Below are 21,886 nucleotides of genomic sequence, written 5' to 3'. Positions count from 1 at the left end.
GAGTGCAAAAATGGAGGCTCTAGACCCTTCCAGAGGTGAGATATCAAAATTCTAAATTTCGACCCGAAAAAAAAAACGACAGTGTTACCCCTTTCGTTTTTTTTCATTTTCGGGCGAAAAATTAAGTTTCTCCAATCTGCTCAAAACTCTGGATTATGATAGAGGGCTGTGAGACTTTGACCTGAGTGCAAAAATGGAGGCTCTAGACCCTTCCAGAGCTGAGATATCAAAATTCAAAATTTCGACCCGAAAAAAAAACGACAGTGTTACCCCTTTCGTTTTTTTTCATTTTCGGGCGAAAAATTAAGTTTATCCAATCTTCTCAAAACTCTGGATTATGATAGAGGGCCGTGAGACTTTGACCTGAGTGCAAAAATGGAGGCTCTAGACCCTTCCAGAGCTGAGATATCAAAATTCAAAATTTCGACCCGAAAAAAAACGACAGTGTTACCCCTTTCGTTTTTTTTCATTTTCGGGCGAAAAATTAAGTTTCTCCAATCTTCTCAAAACTCTGGATTATGATAGAGGGCTGTGAGACTTTGACCTGAGTGCAAAAATGGAGGCTCTAGACCCTTCCAGAGCTGAGATATCAAAATTCAAAATTTCAACCCGAAAAAAAAACGACAGTGTTACCCCTTTTGTTTTTTTTCGTTTTTGGGCGAAAAATTAAGTTTCTCCAATCTTCTCAAAACTCTGGATTATGATAGAGGGCTGTGAGACTTTGACCTGAGTGCAAAAATGGAGGCTCTAGACCCTTCCAGAGCTGAGATATCAAAATTCAAAATTTCGACCCGAAAAAAAAACGACAGTGTTACCCCTTTCGTTTTTTTTCATTTTCGGGCGAAAAATTAAGTTTCTCCAATCTTCTCAAAACTCTGGATTATGATAGAGGGCCGTGAGACTTTGACCTGAGTGCAAAAATGGAGGCTCTAGACCCTTCCAGAGCTGAGATATCAAAATTCAAAATTTCGACCCGAAAAAAAAAAAACGACAGTGTTACCCCTTTCGTTTTTTTTCATTTTCGGGCGAAAAATTAAGTTTCTCCAATCTTCTCAAAACTCTGGATTATGATAGAGGGCTGTGAGACTTTGACCTGAGTGCAAAAATGGAGGCTCTAGACCCTTCCAGAGCTGAGATATCAAAATTCAAAATTTCGACCCGAAAAAAAAACGACAGTGTTACCCCTTTCGTTTTTTTTCGTTTTCGGGCGAAAAATTAAGTTTCTCCAATCTTCTCAAAACTCTGGATTATGATAGAGGGCTGTGAGACTTTGACCTGAGTGCAAAAATGGAGGCTCTAGACCCTTCCAGAGCTGAGATATCAAAATTCAAAATTTCAACCCGAAAAAAAAACGACAGTGTTACCCCTTTTGTTTTTTTTCGTTTTTGGGCGAAAAATTAAGTTTCTCCAATCTTCTCAAAACTCTGGATTATGATAGAGGGCTGTGAGACTTTGACCTGAGTGCAAAAATGGAGGCTCTAGACCCTTCCAGAGCTGAGATATCAAAATTCAAAATTTCAACCCGAAAAAAAAAAACGACAGTGTTACCCCTTTTGTTTTTTTTCGTTTTTGGGCGAAAAATTAAGTTTCTCCAATCTTCTCAAAACTCTGGATTATGACAGAGGGCTGTGAGACTTTGACCTGAGTGCAAAAATGGAGGCTCTAGACCCTTCCAAAGCTGAGATATCAAAATTCAAAATTTCGACCCGAAAAAAAATTACCCCTTTCGTTTTTTTTCATTTTCGGGCGAAAAATTAAGTTTCTCCAATCTTTTCAAAACTCTGGATTATGATAGAGGGCCACGAGACTTTGACCTGAGTGCAAAAATGGAGGCTCTAGACCCTTCCAGAGGTGAGATATCAAAATTCTAAATTTCGACCCGAAAAAAAAAACGACAGTGTTACCCCTTTCGTTTTTTTTCATTTTCGGGCGAAAAATTAAGTTTCTCCAATCTGCTCAAAACTCTGGATTATGATAGAGGGCTGTGAGACTTTGACCTGAGTGCAAAAATGGAGGCTCTAGACCCTTCCAGAGCTGAGATATCAAAATTCAAAATTTCGACCCGAAAAAAAAACGACAGTGTTACCCCTTTCGTTTTTTTTCATTTTCGGGCGAAAAATTAAGTTTATCCAATCTTCTCAAAACTCTGGATTATGATAGAGGGCCGTGAGACTTTGACCTGAGTGCAAAAATGGAGGCTCTAGACCCTTCCAGAGCTGAGATATCAAAATTCAAAATTTCGACCCGAAAAAAAAACGACAGTGTTACCCCTTTCGTTTTTTTTCATTTTCGGGCGAAAAATTAAGTTTCTCCAATCTTCTCAAAACTCTGGATTATGATAGAGGGCTGTGAGACTTTGACCTGAGTGCAAAAATGGAGGCTCTAGACCCTTCCAGAGCTGAGATATCAAAATTCTAAATTTCGACCCGAAAAAAAAACGACAGTGTTACCCCTTTCGTTTTTTGTTCATTTTTGGGCGAAAAATTAAGTTTCTCCAATCTTCTCAAAACTCTCGATTGTGATAGAGGGCTGTGAGACTTTGACCTGAGTGCAAAAATGGAGGCTCTAGACCCTTCCAAAGCTGAGATATCAAAATTCAAAATTTCGACCCGAAAAAAAAACGACAGTGTAACCCCTTTCGTTTTTTTTCATTTTCGGGCGAAAAATTAAGTTTCTCCAATCTTTTCAAAACTCTGGATTATGATAGAGGGCCACGAGACTTTGACCTGAGTGCAAAAATGGAGGCTCTAGACCCTTCCAGAGGTGAGATATCAAAATTCAAAATTTCGACCCGAAAAAAAAAACGACAGTGTTACCCCTTTCGTTTTTTTTCATTTTCGGGCGAAAAATTAAGTTTCTCCAATCTGCTCAAAACTCTGGATAATGATAGAGGGCTGTGAGACTTTGACCTGAGTGCAAAAATGGAGGCTCTAGACCCTTCCAGATCTGAGATATCAAAATTCAAAATTTCGACCCGAAAAAAAACGACAGTGTTACCCCTTTCGTTTTTTTTCATTTTCGGGCGAAAAATTAAGTTTATCCAATCTTCTCAAAACTCTGGATTATGATAGAGGGCCGCGAGACTTTGACCTGAGTGCAAAAATGGAGGCTCTAGACCCTTCCAGAGCTGAGATATCAAAATTCGAAATTTCGACCCGAAAAAAAAACGACAGTGTTACCCCTTTCGTTTTTTTTTTCGTTTTCGGGCGAAAAATTAAGTTTCTCCAATCTTCTCAAAACTCTGGATTATGATAGAGGGCTGTGAGACTTTGACCTGAGTGCAAAAATGGAGGCTCTAGACCCTTCCAGAGCTGAGATATCAAAATTCAAAATTTCAACCCGAAAAAAAAACGACAGTGTTACCCCTTTTGTTTTTTTTCGTTTTTGGGCGAAAAATTAAGTTTCTCCAATCTTCTCAAAACTCTGGATTATGATAGAGGGCTGTGAGACTTTGACCTGAGTGCAAAAATGGAGGCTCTAGACCCTTCCAGAGCTGAGATATCAAAATTCAAAATTTCGACCCGAAAAAAAAACGACAGTGTTACCCCTTTCGTTTTTTTTCATTTTCGGGCGAAAAATTAAGTTTCTCCAATCTTCTCAAAACTCTGGATTATGATAGAGGGCTGTGAGACTTTGACCTGAGTGCAAAAATGGAGGCTCTAGACCCTTCCAGAGCTGAGATATCAAAATTCTAAATTTCGACCCGAAAAAAAAAACGACAGTGTTACCCCTTTCGTTTTTTTTCATTTTCGGGCGAAAAATTAAGTTTCTCCAATCTTTTCAAAACTCTGGATTATGATAGAGGGCCACGAGACTTTGACCTGAGTGCAAAAATGGAGGCTCTAGACCCTTCCAGAGGTGAGATATCAAAATTCAAAATTTCGACCCGAAAAAAAAAACGACAGTGTTACCCCTTTCGTTTTTTTTCATTTTCGGGCGAAAAATTAAGTTTCTCCAATCTGCTCAAAACTCTGGATTATGATAGAGGGCTGTGAGACTTTGACCTGAGTGCAAAAATGGAGGCTCTAGACCCTTCCAGAGCTGAGATATCAAAATTCAAAATTTCGACCCGAAAAAAAAACGACAGTGTTACCCCTTTCGTTTTTTTTCATTTTCGGGCGAAAAATTAAGTTTATCCAATCTTCTCAAAACTCTGGATTATGATAGAGGGCCGCGAGACTTTGACCTGAGTGCAAAAATGGAGGCTCTAGACCCTTCCAGAGCTGAGATATCAAAATTCAAAATTTCGACCCGAAAAAAAAACGACAGTGTTACCCCTTTCGTTTTTTTTCATTTTCGGGCGAAAAATTAAGTTTCTCCAATCTTCTCAAAACTCTGGATTATGATAGAGGGCTGTGAGACTTTGACCTGAGTGCAAAAATGGAGGCTCTAGACCCTTCCAGAGCTGAGATATCAAAATTCTAAATTTCGACCCGAAAAAAAAACGACAGTGTTACCCCTTTCGTTTTTTGTTCATTTTTGGGCGAAAAATTAAGTTTCTCCAATCTTCTCAAAACTCTGGATTATGACAGAGGGCTGTGAGACTTTGACCTGAGTGCAAAAATGGAGGCTCTAGACCCTTCCAGAGCTGAGATATCAAAATTCAAAATTTCGATCCGAAAAAAAAACGACAGTGTTACCCCTTTCGTTTTTTTTCATTTTCGGGCGAAAAATTAAGTTTCTCCAATCTTCTCAAAACTCTGGATTATGATAGAGGGCCGTGAGACTTTGACCTGAGTGCAAAAATGGAGGCTCTAGACCCTTCCAGAGCTGAGATATCGAAACTCAAAATTTTGACCCGAAAAAAAAACGAAAGGGGTACCACTGTCGTTTTTTTTTTCGGGTCAAAATTTTGAGTTTCTCTGATCTTCTTGAAAATCTGGATTATGATAGAGGGCTCTGAGAATTAGACCTGAGTGCAAAAATGGAGGCTCTAGACCCTTCCAGAGCTGAGATATCGAAAATCAAAATTTCGACCCGAAAAAAAAACAAAAGGGGTACCACTGTCGTTTTTTTTTTTTGGGTCAAAAATTTGACTATCTCTGATCTTCTTGAAACTCTGGATTATGATAGAGGGCCCTGAGAATTACACCTGAGTGCAAAAATGGAGGCTCTAGACCATTCCAGAGCTGAGATATCGAAATTCTAAATTTCGACCAGAAAAAAAAACGAAAGGGGTACCACTGTCGTTTTTTTTTTCGGGTCAAAATTTTGAGTTTTTCTTATCCTCTTAAAAACTCTGGATTCTGATAGAGGGCCATGAGACTTAGACCTGAGTGCAAAAATGGAGGCTCTAGACCCTTCCAGGGCTGAGATATTGAGATATTTATAATGGCATAAATGCTGCGTGGGATGTCCATATCTCAGCTCTGGAAGGGTCTAGAGCCTCCATTTTTGCACTCTGCATTCAACATCTGAGATTTTTTCATCAGCTATATGTTCAAGCACTTCAGAACTGTATATTCTGCACATGAAAAAGTTTAAAAAATTTATCGGTACTGTGATATATATACATGCATATTTTTTTTAGCCTCCATTTTTGCACTCAGGTCTAAGTCCCATGGCCCTCTATCAGAATCCAGAGTTTCAAGAAAATCAGAGAAACTCAAAATTTTTTTTGTCCATATCTCAGCTCTGAAAGGGTCTAGAGCCTCCATTTTTGCAACCATGGCCCTCTATCAGAATCCAAAGTTTCAAGAAGATTGGAGAAACTTATTTTTTCGCACCAAAAAAAAAACAAAAAACGACAGGGGTAACACTGTCGGGTTTTTTTTTTGGGTCGAAATTTTGAGTTTCTCTGATTTTCTTGAAACTCTGGATTCTGATAGAGGGCCATGGGACTTAGACCTGAGTGCAAAAATGGAGGCTCTAGACCCTTCCAGAGCTGAGATATTGAGATATTTATAATGGCATAAATGCTACGTGGGATGTCCATATCTCAGCTCTGGAAGGGTCTAGAGCCTCCATTTTTGCACTCAGGTCTAAGTCCCATGGCCCTCTATCAGAATCCAGAGTTTCAAGAAAATCAGAGAAACTCACAATTTCGACCCCCCCCCCAAAAAAAAAAAAAAACGACAGTGTTACCCCTGTCATTTTTTTTGTCCATATCTCAGCTCTGGAAGGGTCTAGAGCCTCCATTTTTGCACCCATGGCCCTCTATCAGAATCCAAAGTTTCAAGAAGATTGGAGAAACGTATTTTTTCACACCAAAAAAAAAAAAAAAAAAAAAAAACGACAGGGGTAACACTGTCGTTTTTTTGGGGGGGTCGAAATTTTGAGTTTCTCTGATTTTCTTGAAACTCTGAATTCTGGTAGAGGGCCATGGGACTTAGACCTGAGTGCAAAAATGGAGGCTCTAGACCCTTCCAGGGCTGAGATATTGAGATATTTATAATGGCATAAATGCTACGTGGGATGTCCATATCTCAGCTCTGGAAGGGTCTAGAGCCTCCATTTTTGCACTCTGCATTCAACATCTGAGATTTTTTCATCAGCTATATGTTCAAGCACTTCAGAACTGTATATTCTGCACATGAAAAAGTTTAAAAAATTTATCGGTACTGTGATATATATACATGCATATTTTTTTTATAAAAGAAATCTGCATATATACAAAATGTAAATACACCTCAGTAAATGTTGCTTGCTTCTGTGTTTGGAGTGAAATGCTGCCATGCTTCTCTTCAATGTAGTTTTTTTTATATATAATTACTACATGCAGAGCTTTACTGGCATTTGATTGGATGACAAACGTCCAATCTCATGGACTGCAGGCTTTAAACTAGGTGAAATGTTCCAGAAGTTAAAAAAAAGGGGGCTGACATGTGATGTCCATAGACCTTATTCAGAGCAGCGCCATGACAGGTGTGAAAGTGAGGCTGTGAGGGATAGACTTACCGCGTTTCCAAAGGCATCCGCTGTAAAAAGCGGAATAAAGCGGCTAGATTACTTACAATTTTCCACAGCTTACATTGTCGGGAGTTTTTTGTCAACTGACATCTCTTGGAAAGATATTTTTCCAGTGTTTCATGAGCAGAACAATCTGAAAACACATTAAATAACAGTACAGCCCATTGAAGAGATGCAAATCTATCCCTCACAGCCTCACTTTCATTCTCATTAAAAATCAAAGATGGCGCTGCCGTGAATAAGGCATAATGCAATGGACACAGGGTCTGAATGGGTTAACATCTATTAGCATTTTTTAAATCAAAAGTTGTATCTTTAACAATGAACAGTTGTATTTTCAACTAATATTGACAAATCTATTATTAATGCATTCAGGAACATTAATGAATGGGACCTTATTGTAAAGTGATAGTGATATTTTTACGGTCATTAACTTCATTAGTTAACATGAACCAACAGTATTTCTATATACATTTACTCTACATTTTTAAATAGTTGTATGCGTTAACATTAATGTTATGAACTATAGTACGAGAAACATTAACAAAGTTTAACACTGGCAAATCATCTAATGAGCAGTATTTTTTTAAATGTTACCACCAAGACCTTAATGTAAAGCATTACAAATATTTACATTAGACAATAAGAATTTGTTATTATAGTTCGGTAACCCTTTACAAAATTCCTTTAGCATTAGTTATATGCATTACTTAACATGAACTATGAAAATAAAGCATTCTTAATCTTAGTTACTCTACATTTCTAAGATCAACAGTTTTATCTCTGATAACAATTCAACATTTTTATTATAATATATGGCTAATTTTTAGTTCATGTTTGTTATAGTATTAATGAACATTAACAAATGGGAGCTGGTTTTAGACAGTGGTAAACTCAATCAACTTTTCTTTAACCTTTGATGTCTTTTCTTTGCTGTTTACTTGACACAATATCCTGCGATTGAGTGAAATACTGTGTAATAGCGTTTAAACCAGTTATCAAGCATGCAACAAATGTTTGAAAAAGTAATAAACAATATTGTCAAATGACCACGTTTCAGGTTTCATTCAGCGAGTGTGATACTGGCATCTCAGACATGCACACTACTTTGCATTTCTAACCCAGTTTAGTATATTGCAGGTTTTTCTTTGCAGAGTTTGAGTTTTCTGCAGAAATAGGCTTTATGCCGAGCGTCAAGTGACCAAACCGGAAAACAGGTCTCATCGCATACGCTTGTCAGAGAAAGTGTTAACGGCCGTAAGAACTGACAATAATATCTAATGATTTTTAAGGTAATCAGCTAACCTAACTACACTGTAAAAATTAATATGCTTTATCTAATCAAAAAAAAATATTAAATAAATTTAACATATTAGAATTGAATAATAATTCATCAAATTAATTCCTTAAAAGTTAACCATTTAAAATGAGTAAAACTTACAACATCTAAAAAAACATAAATTGAAGTCACTATTATGGTGATCGGTGTTTGTTTTAAAATTACGTTTTTCTCCTTCAGTGATTCTGCTTGTTAACATTAGGTGTCTTCAATGTTGGCAATATAAAATAAAGAGTCATTAATTAATCTTTGACGTCTGTCTGTTCGTGAGATATTTTGGTTAAATTTTTTGGTGTAAACTTTACTCATTTTAAATGGTTAACTTTTAAGGAATAACTTTTTAGGAATAAATTTGTTCAATTTAACTAATAATATTGCTTGTAATCGGTTGCCACAATTCTATTGATTAGATAAAGCATATTCATTTTTACAGTGTAGTTCACTTTGTTATTGGCGTTTTATTCCATTTAAATATCTAAACGTTACTGTGAAGAAGAAAAAATATAAAACGTCTGCACATGTGAGGGACATTGGTTATGCTAATCTTTGCTTGCTCCTTTTAAGGTATCTTGAGTAAAACCGCAAAAAATTTCATGAAGCACATACAAAAGACCTGGACCCGAAGCGATGCGACCTGTTTTAGTTGTGCATAGAGCCTATTAAATGCAAATTACCTGATTTTATATCCAACATTGACAACCGACACTACTAAAGTGATGAGAGAACAGCTTACTAGTTTATCACTGCGCAACACATACAGTAAAAGGTAAGCGAGTATTCAGTGTATACTTTGAAAGTGTGTTTCCAAACCTCACCCAACTGAAGTCTCTGAAGACATAGTGGGACATTTACAACTTTTCATCTAAAGGATCATGTGTGTGTGTGTGTGTAGAATAACCACAACACTAATTTGCATCCAAGTTTATTTTTGAAATTCCCTACTCCCTCTATACAAGAAAAAATGACTTTCCACAAAGGCAGCAGTGAACTCTCAGTGATAGTAATATTTATGATTAGGGCAGGGAAAAAAAAATAAATCAAATCACAGTGTAATCTTCCTTTTTCTTTAAATACTCCTGCTGTCATCTTTGGCTGGGGTTTGGCGGACAGTTTACCGTCAGGCCAAAGTCACGGGAAGTTACAGTTCAAGCCAATGGAGCTGCAGGCTTCAACTTTACAAAAGCCAATGCAGGAATGTTGCGTTATACTCTGATAACGGAAATAAAAAACAAAACAAAATAAGAACAAGCAGTCCACGTTTGAAACGCAGACCCAAAAAAATGACTGCCGGGGATGCGACAGCACTTTTTAGATTTCATAAAATTGTATAGACAAAAAATAAATCTACAAAAATGGAACTAGAATATTACACAACGATTAAACGAGTTTCGTTTAACTACACAAAACCGAAATTCTTGGTCTTGATGGCTAGTAAAAGTTTCTGTTTGAGAATCTGTTTGGAAGAGTAAAGTGGCACGTAAAGGCGAGAGATGCAGGTGTTGGCGGTGGGCAGGTGCTGGTCGTCTGGCGGGCGGATGGTGATGGAGGGCATGGGCTGGAAACCTTCTTCACTGGCCGGCAGAGACGGGCTGGACGTCCAGAAATAAACCTGCGGGAGTCACACACGAATACCTTAACATGTGGCACGCTTTAAGTGAATTAAAGGAGTAGTTCACTTTTCAAAAAACTTTTGCTGATGATTTACTCACCCCCATCAGTTGATCCAAAATGAGGTTACGGGTCATCCAAAAATGTTTTTAATGATATTCTGGTCGCGGTCGGTCGGGTCGTTTGAAAAAAGATGCCAATTAAACCTTTGTATTTACAGTGCCTTGCGAAAGTATTCGGCCCCCTTGAACTTTTTGACCTTTTGCCACATTTCAGGCTGCAAACATAAAGATATAAAACTGTAATTTTTTGTGAAGAATCAACAACCGGTGGGACACAATCATGAAGTGGAACGAAATTTATTGGATATTTCAAACTTTTTTAACAAATAAAAAACTGAAAACTTGGGTGAGCAAAATTATTCAGCCCCCTTAAGTTAATACTTTGTAGCGCCACCTTTTGCTGCGATTACAGCTGTAAGTCGCTTGGGGTATGTCTCAATCAGTTTTGCACATCGAGAGACTGAAATTTTTGCCCATTCCTCCTCGCAAAACAGTTCGAGCTCAGTGAGGTTGGATGGAGAGCGTTTGTGAACAGCAGTTTTCAGTTCTTTCCACAGATTCTCGATTAAATTAAGGTCTGGACTTTGACTTGGCCATTCTAACACCTGGATATGTTTATTTGTGAACCATTCCATTGCAGATTTGGCTTTATGTTTTGGATCATTGTCTTGTTGGAAGACAAATCTCCGTCCCAGTCTCAGGTCTTTTGCAGACTCCATCAGGTTTTCTTCCAGAATGGTCCTGTATTTGGCTCCATCCATCTTCCCATCAATTTGAACCATTTTCCCTGTCCCTGCTGAAGAAAAGCAGGCCCAAACCATGATGCTGACACCACCATGTTTGACAGTGTGGATGGTGTGTTCAGGGTGATGAGCTGTGTTGCTTTTACGCCAAACATAACGTTTTGCATTGTTGCCAAAAAGTTCGAGCACCTTCTTCCACATGTTTGGTGTGTCTCCCGGGTGGCTTGTGGCAAACTTTAAACGACACTTTTTATGGATCTCTTTAAGAAATGGCATTCTTCTTGCCACTCTGCCATAAAGGCCAGATTTGTGCAGCATACGACCATTGTTGTCCTATGGACAGAGTCTCCCACCTCAGCTGTAGATCTCTGCAGCTCGTCCAGAGTGATCATGGGCCTCTTGGCTGCATTTCTGATTAGTCTTCTCCTTGTATGAGCTGAAAGTTTAGAGGGATGGCCAGGTCTTGGTAGATTTGCAGTGGTCTGATACTCCTTCCATTTCAATATTATTGCTTGCACAGTGCTCCTAGGAATGTTTAAAGCTTGGGAAATCTTTCTGTATCCAGATCCAGCTTTAAACTTCTCCACAACAGTATCTCGGACCTGCCTGGTGTGTTCCTTGTTCTTCATGATGCTCTCTGTGCTTTAAACGGACCTCTGAGACTATCACAGAGCAGGTGCATTTATACAGAGACTTTATTACACACAGGATTCTATTTATCATCATTAGTCATTTAGGTCAACATTCAGGATCATTCAGAGATCCTCACTGAACTTCTGGAGAGAGTTTGCTGCACTGAAAGTAAAGGGGCTGAATAATTTTGCTCACCCAATTTTTCAGTTTTTTATTTGTTAAAAAAGTTTGAAGTACCCAATAAATTTCGTTCCACTTCATGATTTTGTCCCACCTTTTGTTGATTCTTCACAAAAAATTACAGTTTTACATCTTTATGTTTGCAGCCTGAAATGTGGCAAAAGGTCGAAAAGTTCAAGGGGGCCAAATACTTTTGCAAGGCACTGAATATAGTACTAGAAACAATTTTCTATGAAATATATAGGCCTACACTTTATTGGCTGAATAACTGGCACGAAGATGACACACAAGCTCAGTCTAAACAGTTCTCGGTTCTGTACTGGTGATCCGAGAACCGCTGTACCTGTGCGTTCGGTAGTACGCGGATGCGCAGTATCAGCTGCTCGTGCTCATCAGTGGCACCATATGTCTCTGTTCAGTGAACTGTTGGAGTTACTAAAGTAAAATATACTCTGGGATATTGGTTTATTTCGATTCATGCATGTCTAAAAGTGAGTATCTTTATTAACTTGTGGATAAGCACTGACGCAAGACGCGAACTGTTTTGAACGATTCAGGTTGTACTGGTTCGATTCGTTCACGTCTATGATCACTACAGTCTGCAGAGAGATGGAGGCGGCAAGAGAAAATGTGATGATTGAGGAGTGGAAGCTCCGCATATACACAAATAGAAAGAGTAAAAGTGTGGGAGACATTTACCGAAATAATGAAAGATGATGACCAAAGTGCTGGCTTTGTTATGTGTACGTCTTTTTGCGATGCTGTGTTGTTACACGTCTATGGCCCAATGACGCTACGATGAGCATTTACTACTTTTAGTAAAAAAAAATGCGGTCAGGAAGCGGGTCGGGTACAATATTTTCTTACTTTTTTTTGCGGTCCGAGTTGCGGGCGGGTAGTTGAAAACGTCGGTTGGGTGCGGGTTGTTTATACTTTGACCCGCGCATCACTGATCCCCATGTCATCCAAGATGTCCACGTCTTTCTTCAATCGAAAAGAAGTGAAGGTTTTTGATGAAAACATTCCAGGATTTTTCTCCATATAATGAACTTCAATGGGGACCATATGGTTCAAGGTTCAAATGAGAGTTTCAGTGCAGCTTCAAAGGGCTTTAAACGATTCTAGACGATGAATAAGGGTCTTATCAAGCGAAACGATCGCTCATTTAAAAAAAATAAAAATAAAAAGTTTAAGTTTTATAAGCTCAAATGCTTGCCTTGTTCTGTTCTGTGATGCGCGTTAGTGACTCTCCTGTTCGAACTCGTTCATTAAAATGAGCGAATCTTTTTCTGAGTCAATTCGTTCATTTCGTTTGTTGAATGAACCAAATGACACGAAAAAAATTTGTTCATTTTGAAAATCGAGGTCAAACAGAAGAGTCACAAACGCGCATCACAGAACAGAGCAAGGTGAGCATTTGTGCTTATAAAACTTAAACTTTGAACGATTCCAGACGATGAATAAGGGTCTTATCAAGCGAAACGATCGCTCATTAAAAAAAAAAAAAAAAAAAGGTTAGGTTTTATAAGCTCAAATGCTCGCCTTGCTCTGTTCTGTGGTGCGCGTTCGTGACTTGTTTATCAAAATGAACTAATCTTTTTTCGTGTCATTTGGTTCATTCAATGAACGAAATTAACGAATTGAAACTGTCTTTTGGACCTTGAATCGTTTGGTTCCCATTGAAGTCCATTATATGGAGAAAATCCTGGAATGTTTTCATCAAAAACCTTAATTTCTTTTCAACTGAAGAAAGAAAGACATGGACATCTTGGATGACATGGGGGTGAGTAAATTATCAGCAAAAGTTTTTTTTTAAAGTGAACTACTCCATTAACGCAGAGTAAAGAAATGCAGAAAAGTCCTACCAGGTCCTGCCTCTCCGTCATACTCATCTTCTCAACGATGGACCAAAACCAGCGTTTGAACTGCAGCAGCTTCTCCGCATTCTCGCCTGAGGGTTTAAACAAAACAACACCATTGAAGTATTTACCGGCACTTGATTAATTGGATCTGATTTATTTCGTGTCATATAAGCAGAACATGCTTTCATGGCAAACTACTCAGTTTATAACAGAATCATAAATATAGCTGCAAGCAGCAATTAAGGGGCCAAGCACCAAGGCAGCATGATACATCAGACCAACTGCAACAATGAGCAGCTAAAGACATGATTTTAGGAAAAATGCCTAAAAATGTAATACAATCACTAATAATGTGATCTAACGTTGATCACTTTTGACCAATAGGTGCCGCTGTGACCAAATTGATGTGGTGTGGATAACACATGCAAAGTTTGGTGTCAATATGCCAAAGCATTGTTTGAGTTGTTTTAGCATCATCCCATTAAATTTGTACTAATTAATGCTAAACTTTTTTTTAAGATGATACAATTTGCTTTTGGTGGACTAGGAGGAGGAGTCTGAACTTTTTTTTAAACCTTTTTTTAAAAATATAATAAAAGTAGTGGACAGGAAGTTTGAGACTATGGCAAAATTGGTATCGATGTTTTCAGCATAACCCAAGGAACCTATTAAAACCAGGTTCATTATAGTAAGCTATTTTTAATCAAAAGCTATTAGCAATTTCATAACTTTTCAAGGTGGCGAGGCACTGTCACTTTGGAGAGCCGTCAGGACATGGTGCCGAAGAAACTCGAAACAATACCCCAATATGTTTGTAAAGTAAAGCATTTTACAACAAAATTCAAGATGGCCAACACTCAAAATGGCATACATGGGAAAATTAGGAATCGTTCGACTTGGCATGCTGCACCAAATCTAATGACAACAGTTCTGTCCAAACTGTTCAGAAGATATAATCAAAATGTAAATTTTTCATATCTCCAGACCACTAGGTGGAACTGCGCTGAAACGGTCCAGGGAGCCTTAGGTCATGGTTGTCATAAAACAAACCAAGTTTGGTCAGAATATGTTAAAGTGTTGAGGAGCTATCCATTTTGGCATGCTCCGTCAAATTCATTCACACGTTATTCAATAAAAGTTTTCAAATCCGCAACTTTTTGTTGGCATGCTCTAAAGATGATCTAGTTGAATTTTCGTGAAAATTGGATGAACAATCTAGGATGAGTTTGAGAAAGCAGTAAATTTCATGATGGAAAATAAATTAAATTTCCAAGGAATACGTTTTTCTAGCCTTAAGGTTCAAAAGTTATTAGCATAAACGAAAGTGAAACTTTGAACAGTTGGTGGTGTTAGAGGGATTGAGTTTGACTGCAAAATTGCTGTGGTTTATGTCCAGACTGTCCTCTATCTGTGTGCCAAATTTCATAACTTTCTCACAAGAGGTTCTATGCGCTGCTATAGACTCGAGTGGAAGAAGAAAGGAACCAGCAGAATAATAATAAGATTGCCAACGATTACAATGGTGCTTGGCCCCTAATAAAACTACATACAAAGTTGTACACAATTATATAAAACAATTTAACCAAATCTTTTTACAACAATAAAAATATAGCAATCATATATGAACCTTCATTTTGATATTCAACGGAAAATGTTCTTTCAAAATGTCCATTAACAAAATTTCTGATTCAAATCGTTGCCTAATATAATAGAAACAGGATGTTGCACTAAAATATGCATACAGTCAATATCTGTTTCCATCCTACGTTCCAAAACTGGAATATCTCATTAAACATTTGCAAATAAAGCATCATTTCCATCCCATGTCTTCAAGAGAGAGAAAAGAAATCACCACTTCAAGGTCGTCGGCGCATATCAGTAATACATTTTTTTTTTAAGTTGCTGTAACGGGAAGTCTGTAAATTTATTTCTGACAAAAAATTGCTTGCGCATCAGAGAACAGATCAAACGCAATAAACACTGTTATGTTATCTTGCATTCAGAGGCAGATGCCTGATGTTTGGAAGCACAAACAAAATGAATTGAGTTTCAGGGCTGAGAAAGAATATTATACGTCACATTACTAACATTGCTCTACATTACAGAGAAATGCTAAACCTTAATAATGAGCCTTAAAATATAAATTAAGTGCTAAAGCGCAAATAAAGCTTGCCGTAGTGCACTGGCAAAAGTATCGATTATGAATGTATCGGAAAAAAACAAAGGAGACTCTGAACATTTGAATAATTTAATAAACTAGTGTTTTAAGGGTAAGTGTCGGCTGCAAAGTTGATGTTGACGACACTGGCTCGTCATCTCTGGACGTGCCTATAGAGAGAAATGAACGTTAAGTTAAACATGTCGTGCAGTAATCGCGGTACTAATTTAGCTTCCACATGAACACTTGGATTTGCCCCTAATTTTAGAGTACATTAATCTAGGTTAATGTTAGGCTAACGTTAGCGACTTTACATGGCTGCTGACTAGGGGTGTAACGATACACGTATTCGTATTGAACCGTTCGGTACGAGGCTTTCGGTTCGGGTTTCGGTGCGCATATAATTTTTGACCGAACGAATCGTTGGACCATTTTTCCTGCCGACCAAAATTTCGTTATTTCAAATGTAGGCAAGTCACGCGTGGCAAGCGCGCTCATAATGTAAGCGACAACATTGCCCAACATCAAATGGCAAATGTAATGCAAGCGGAACAAAACTGAGCTACTCGTTATTGCGTGGTTGACGGACCGTTTATCAGTTTGGACCAATGCAGCGCGAGCCGATTTTGATCAAGCAGCACTGTTAGCCTACTACACAGTCATATCCAGTAAAGAAAACATTTGACTTCGCAACTGAAGTAATAACTAGAGCCAGACCGATATATCGGCAGGCCGATATTATCGGTTGATATTAGGCATTTTCCAAAATATCGGTATCGGCAGTTATAATGGCCGATAAATTAATATTTCAAAAATAAAATAAAAATGGACGAATCACGCTTCAACCATGTCATGAGTGTTGGAGTTGTATAGTTTGTCCACCAGAGGGCACTCTACACCGTTCCTGTTGGCAACACTCGTGTATAATGCGCCACACATCCTGAACATTTAGACATAGAGAAAAAGTATCAAACGTATCTTGTGCATAAAAGTTAGCTTTTCTTTTACACGTGTGTGAAATCTAACGAGGCCAAGTGTGCGTTGCAGACTGTCGTTCTGTGATGGATTTAGATTAGAATTGCTAAATAGTAGGCTTTAGAAGGCAGGCAGCAACTGATGATTGAAAATGGTTTGATGTAGCTTGATGGAAAGAATTTAAAAAGTGCAGGTAAAGGGATAAGCAAGCTGACATTGTAATTATAAGGTAATATTATAAGGCAATGTAGGGACTAATTATTTTATTTATCAGAACTTTAATATATTTTGATGTTCCTCTGTTCTGTTGTGACAATAGAAATAAGTTTCTTTTTAAAATGCATTATCATAATATAAATAACTGCAAATAACTAATGTTATGGAAATCTGTTACTATTTTGTTGCACGTTTCTGAAATAAAAAAATAATAATAGTAATAATAATATCGGCCGATATATCAGAATATCGGATTTTAAAACAAACAAATATTTGTATCGGTATCGGCCTTCAAAATCCTTTATCGGTCGGGCTCTAGTAATAACATCGCTGCGAGATCTAGTGAGAAATATTCACATTTCTCCATTTTTAACGGATCAAACCACGCTGACGTGGAAACCAGGAAGAAACATTGTGCCATAAATGAACTATTCAGCGTCCACAGATCAGCAACACTCACCATGGATTTACTGTAGTAACACTAGGGTTGGGTATCGTTTGAATTTGAACGATTCTGATTCTGATTCCGATTCCTTGTTTCGATTCCGGTTCCTGACGATTCTTGATTCAGATTCTTTTGAGAGGCAGGGTCAAAAAAGTTTAGCTAACCTTGCTAACCAACGGTCTTTCTGAAGGAAATAATCCTTTCTGAAGGAAATACTCCTTCTGTAAAAATACTCCTTTAGTCACAAATTTTGCATTTTGCCGAGATTTTGTTATTTTTAGAAAAGTGAAGCCACACTTTGGATCGCCGACATAAGCTACTCATGTTCGACTCGCGTGGTTATGCCAACACTTCTGGTAGACGCTTCTTCGTTGGTGTTGTTCCGCTCGGCGGACTGTGAATATCGAAACTAGGAATCGAAATTTTAACTTTTGAACGATTCCGGGAAAAACAAAAAGTTAGTCCCGATTCCAATCGATACTCGATTCTCGATACCCAACCCTAAGTAACACCACTAACTATTATCATGGAAGTTTGGCAGGAATAATAGGCTATAATGCTTTCAAGTAACATCACGGTTTTATTTAGACATTATGAATACAATTGCAGCACTCAAATGTTAATGTGAACTAAAATAAACATTTGTATATAACTACTACAATATTACATTTCATTTTGTCCAAGGAGCTGTTGTGTTTTATATGCTCCTAAGAAAAGTCAGGAATAGCTCCATCATTGCTCAAAGTTAAAAAATACCATACTTTATGATGTTAGTTTTAATAAAATATACGTAATTAAAAAATTAAATCAAGGAAATTTCTCTGCAATTTCTTTCTTTTTGCTGTATTGGAAACGTATCGAACCGAACCGTAACACAAGTGTATCGTATCGAACCGAACAGTGAATTTTGTGAACCATTACACCCCTACTGCTGACGTTTCAAATGACAAGCCATGTTTGAGGTAGGCCTGCAGAGCTAAATGTTTTGTCTTATTTACAACATGACTGTGTAGCCGCTGCACTGGCCACTACATCTTGAGGCAGCGGCAGAAACGGAGGAGGCTGGTTTGCACGGCTTTATTCCGTGCTGTCTTTATTTCCACCAGTGTCAAAATTGTACGTATCCATTGTATTGTAATTTTCTGCACTTTGCAACAACACAACCTTGTTTCTGCAGCGACTTTCAGCATGTTTCCTATAACAACATCTAACATTTTATATGGCAAACTAAAATCAGATCGGCTGAATCAGATTTCCAGAAATGCAATTTGCATTTCAAACCACAAATGAAAATGTAGCTCAAAACAGATTTGCATTTCATGTGGTTTTTTTCCATTCACAATCGCTAAATATGATCCGATTACAATCGGATATGCACAAAAATCGGATTTGGGCTGACAAGTCTGAGCGAGGCTTAATGTACCTGATTCATCATTGAAAGAGGTGAAACTAATGAGCATCTGGACGTTGACTTCTCCACAGCCGTTGACCAGCAATCTGAAGTCCTCCGCCGTCAGGTCCTCCAGAGCATTCTTTGGAAGCACATCCAGAAGGCCCTTCCTCATGGCCTGCAAAACAACATCTTCACTTACATCTGCGCATGGCTTTATTTTTGGCAGAGAGTACAGATCTTTCAGTGAGTGGCGAAAGAAACTCGCTCTGTTCTATTTCTTAGGCTCAACGCCTCCGGTCTGCTTTAGGTTCGGGAAGCTGCCTATCATTGTTGACCTGACTGACAACATGGTCTCCACTGCCAATCACATCTACCAACCGCGTTTAAAATAGTGACAGGATAAACGCGAGGCAGACAATCTTTGCTCCCCTGTTCCCCTACTTTATGTCAGTGTTATTTAATCTTTCCTTTTTGCTATTTTTTTTTTTGTGCTCAGCATCATTCTTACTTTGAACACTTTTTGAGTTGTCATCTTGTTTTGTTTCTTTTTTTGCAATTTTTTGTGTCATCATTCATTATATTTGCTTTTGTGCTGACATGGAGATGGGAGATGTCAACCTTCTTCTTGCCGAAGGGGAAAACTGGACGGGTTGTTCCTTAGTTGTAAAATAAACTACCTTTACTGGCATTTTTGTGCAGCGTTTTGTCCCTTGCCAGCATAATTTAAGCACATAATGGTCACGATCTCAATGTTACCCTGTGCTAACCCTAGACCAAAATTAAGATAATAAAATAAGATCAAGAATGAGCCTTGATATGGACCAGATAGACAAAGTCTGGCTCTCTGAGTCCTAAAAATCCAGTTAGGTGACTAAAAAGTTAAGTGCACTCACATGCAGAGGCTGTTCTGCCACCACCAGCATCCGGTGCTCTGCATATCTCCTCACGTACTCGTACACGTTCAGAGGAGTCACAGGCATGTTGACCCCACCGGCCAGGAGCTCCACCTGCAGATACAACAGAAAAAACATTCAGACATGTGCAAACACTGATCCCTAAAGCAAACACAAAAGGGAAATGTAGCCATTACCTGTCCTGCCCCTTCCTCCTTACAGAGGTCAATGGCGAAAGCGAGGTCCATCGCCGCAAACACAGCCTCCGCCTCCTCGGTTTGAGAGTGTCGAATCAGCTGTCGCAAGCTCTCGTACATCACCGGGTCGAAGAAAGCGAAGTCGTGCCAGTTCACCTGAGACAGAATAGCGAAATGCGATCATAAAAGGTCACGTAATTTTGGCAAATTGTGGATAGGTAAATCAAAAGTAGGGTTGTACAGATGTACACATTTTAAAAACAAGCGTGTTCTGCACGTCTCTGTGAACGAGTGCAGTTTTGTCTACCACATACTCAAGCTCGTGACACGCAGTTGTATGTACGTCTCAAAGTGAAAATAATAATGACAATATTTTGACATTTAATGAAGTTAATATATTCAGTAGATATTTTGTTTAGGAAAAAAATTCTTAGTTTTATTTCATTTTAAAAGATGAATTCAAATGTTAATATTGTATGCCTTTGATTTAATAATCAATACAAATTGATAAATTTGTATTAAATAATAAATTCAGAAAAAAGACAAACCAGAATTTATCTGGTTTCATACATGGTTTCATGTATTTCATACATAGGCCCCATTATTGTAAAAATGTTGATGAATTATTTAATTGTTAACTTATGAATTCAATTAGACACTTTTTATTTATTAAAGGTGCATGTAATATTGATATTTATTTTGGAAAAAATAAAACAGATTTTAAAGGGCCCTAGCTTAGGTTTAACCTCAGATCAATGCAGGATATCGCTGTCACTATTACAAAAGTTAACACCTATATATTCACCTTCCTGCCGAGCAACACCTTGATGACGTGTCTGTTGAGTGTGATTGGGCAAAGTTCATTCTGTAACAGACATAACCCAAGTATCCTGTAGGCAGAAGAAGAGAATCAGGGATATTAGTAGGAGCTGGAGGTTCATTCTCACACAGATGTTCAAGTGAACACGTGTCTCATACCTGCCGATGTTACGGAAGCAGTTGAGCCTGGCCTCAGTGTTCTTGCCTGGACGGGGCGAGTAAAAGCCCCTCTTGCCGGGTTGGTAAAAGAGAGGTGCATTATCATCCCCGTCATCAGGGTCGTCCAGCTCCATATCAACCACGCTGCGGGTGGAACCGTGCCTCTTTCGGTTCTCCTGCTGGTGGAATATGGAAATCACAATTAAAAGCAGCTCACAGGTGCAACAAAGGACTTCTTTAATCTCCAAAGAACTATATAGATCAATTCGTGTACAATATGCATGCAAAAACTATAGATCACAAAATGATGATTTGTACCCTGAACCTAAGCTGATGCAAAGAACAAGAAAAGAGCCTTTAGAGTTTTAGACACAACATACTTGTGCTTTTTCAGGAGTGTCGAGGAGGCCGAGGTCCAGTATACTGTCAGCGCCATTTTCCCTGTGCAAGAGAGAGAAGCTCATAAAATCCTCCAAAATCAGCTAAAAAGTCAAATTTCGAAAGTTAAAAATCAAATGGCAAACAATGGTTACAAAAAAAAAAAAAACATTTATTAGTATTAAGACAACTAAATTTAATAAGCAATTACTACAGTATTTATTAATTACATGAATGGTACTTAATATGTAATTTTATTATTACTTTTTCATTAATAAATATAATGTTAAATATGTATTGTGTATAATTAAAAATGAATTTATGTAAATTACATAATTAATATTATATTATTTAAGTACTAAATTTATGTAATGTTAAATATGCACTTAATATTAAATACTATAAAAAATTAAAAAATAACAACAGAACAAAGACACAAATGAAATACCTAGCTGAAAAGCAATAAGCACTAGAAATAATTAATACTACATAAACATTAAGTAATCAATTGCATAAAAATAAAACCTGCATAGTGAGTCAGTCAAGAGCAATGAGAGATTTTTTTTTCTCCCTTTTGCAATTTCATTAACATATAATGACAGACACTGCCGTCACTTAAAAACTGAATGCACAGATCCAAAATACTGTTAAAAAAGGCATTTTATTTCTCAACGGTTTAAGTTCACTTTAGGCATAAATGACCGTTTTCTTGACGGGGGCGTGAGATTATTCACCTTCCGTGAGTTATGAGCAGCTCCATGGCCTCTTCGACACGAGCTCTGAGTGAGTCTTCACTGGCCAGAAGCAGCAGCAGCTGAGCAGGAGAAAGCTCCAACAACATCCCTGTGATTTTACTGGCAAATGCCTGTAGAGAAAAGCACACCGCATAAATGCATTTCACTCAATAAATCATCTTT

General features: G+C 37.9%; 1 protein-coding gene across 7 annotated transcripts in view; it reads right to left on the bottom strand.

Moving 5' to 3' along the window:
* Positions 1-9,157: 9,157 nt before the first annotated feature.
* The window catches only part of ubr5 (ubiquitin protein ligase E3 component n-recognin 5), a 59,866-nt gene continuing 47,137 nt past the window's right edge, over positions 9,158-21,886 (bottom strand). For all 7 annotated transcript variants that reach the window (XM_089118041.1, XM_089118043.1, XM_089118045.1 and 4 more), the window contains 9 exons: positions 21,704-21,834; positions 20,972-21,032; positions 20,592-20,770; positions 20,419-20,503; positions 19,614-19,769; positions 19,417-19,530; positions 18,554-18,698; positions 13,340-13,425; positions 9,158-9,857 (listed from right to left, as the gene is read on the bottom strand). In XM_089118041.1, coding sequence (XP_088974167.1) covers positions 9,645-9,857; positions 13,340-13,425; positions 18,554-18,698; positions 19,417-19,530; positions 19,614-19,769; positions 20,419-20,503; positions 20,592-20,770; positions 20,972-21,032; positions 21,704-21,834 — 1,170 coding nt within the window. In that variant the 3' untranslated portion in view covers positions 9,158-9,644. The remainder of the gene's footprint in view (positions 9,858-13,339; positions 13,426-18,553; positions 18,699-19,416; positions 19,531-19,613; positions 19,770-20,418; positions 20,504-20,591; positions 20,771-20,971; positions 21,033-21,703; positions 21,835-21,886) is intronic.

This window comes from Pimephales promelas, chromosome 12, assembly GCF_988280905.1.
Source record: "Pimephales promelas chromosome 12, fPimPro1.hap1.1, whole genome shotgun sequence".
Classification (NCBI taxonomy): domain Eukaryota; kingdom Metazoa; phylum Chordata; class Actinopteri; order Cypriniformes; family Leuciscidae; genus Pimephales; species Pimephales promelas.
This window is presented reverse-complemented; position numbering and strand designations above follow the sequence as displayed.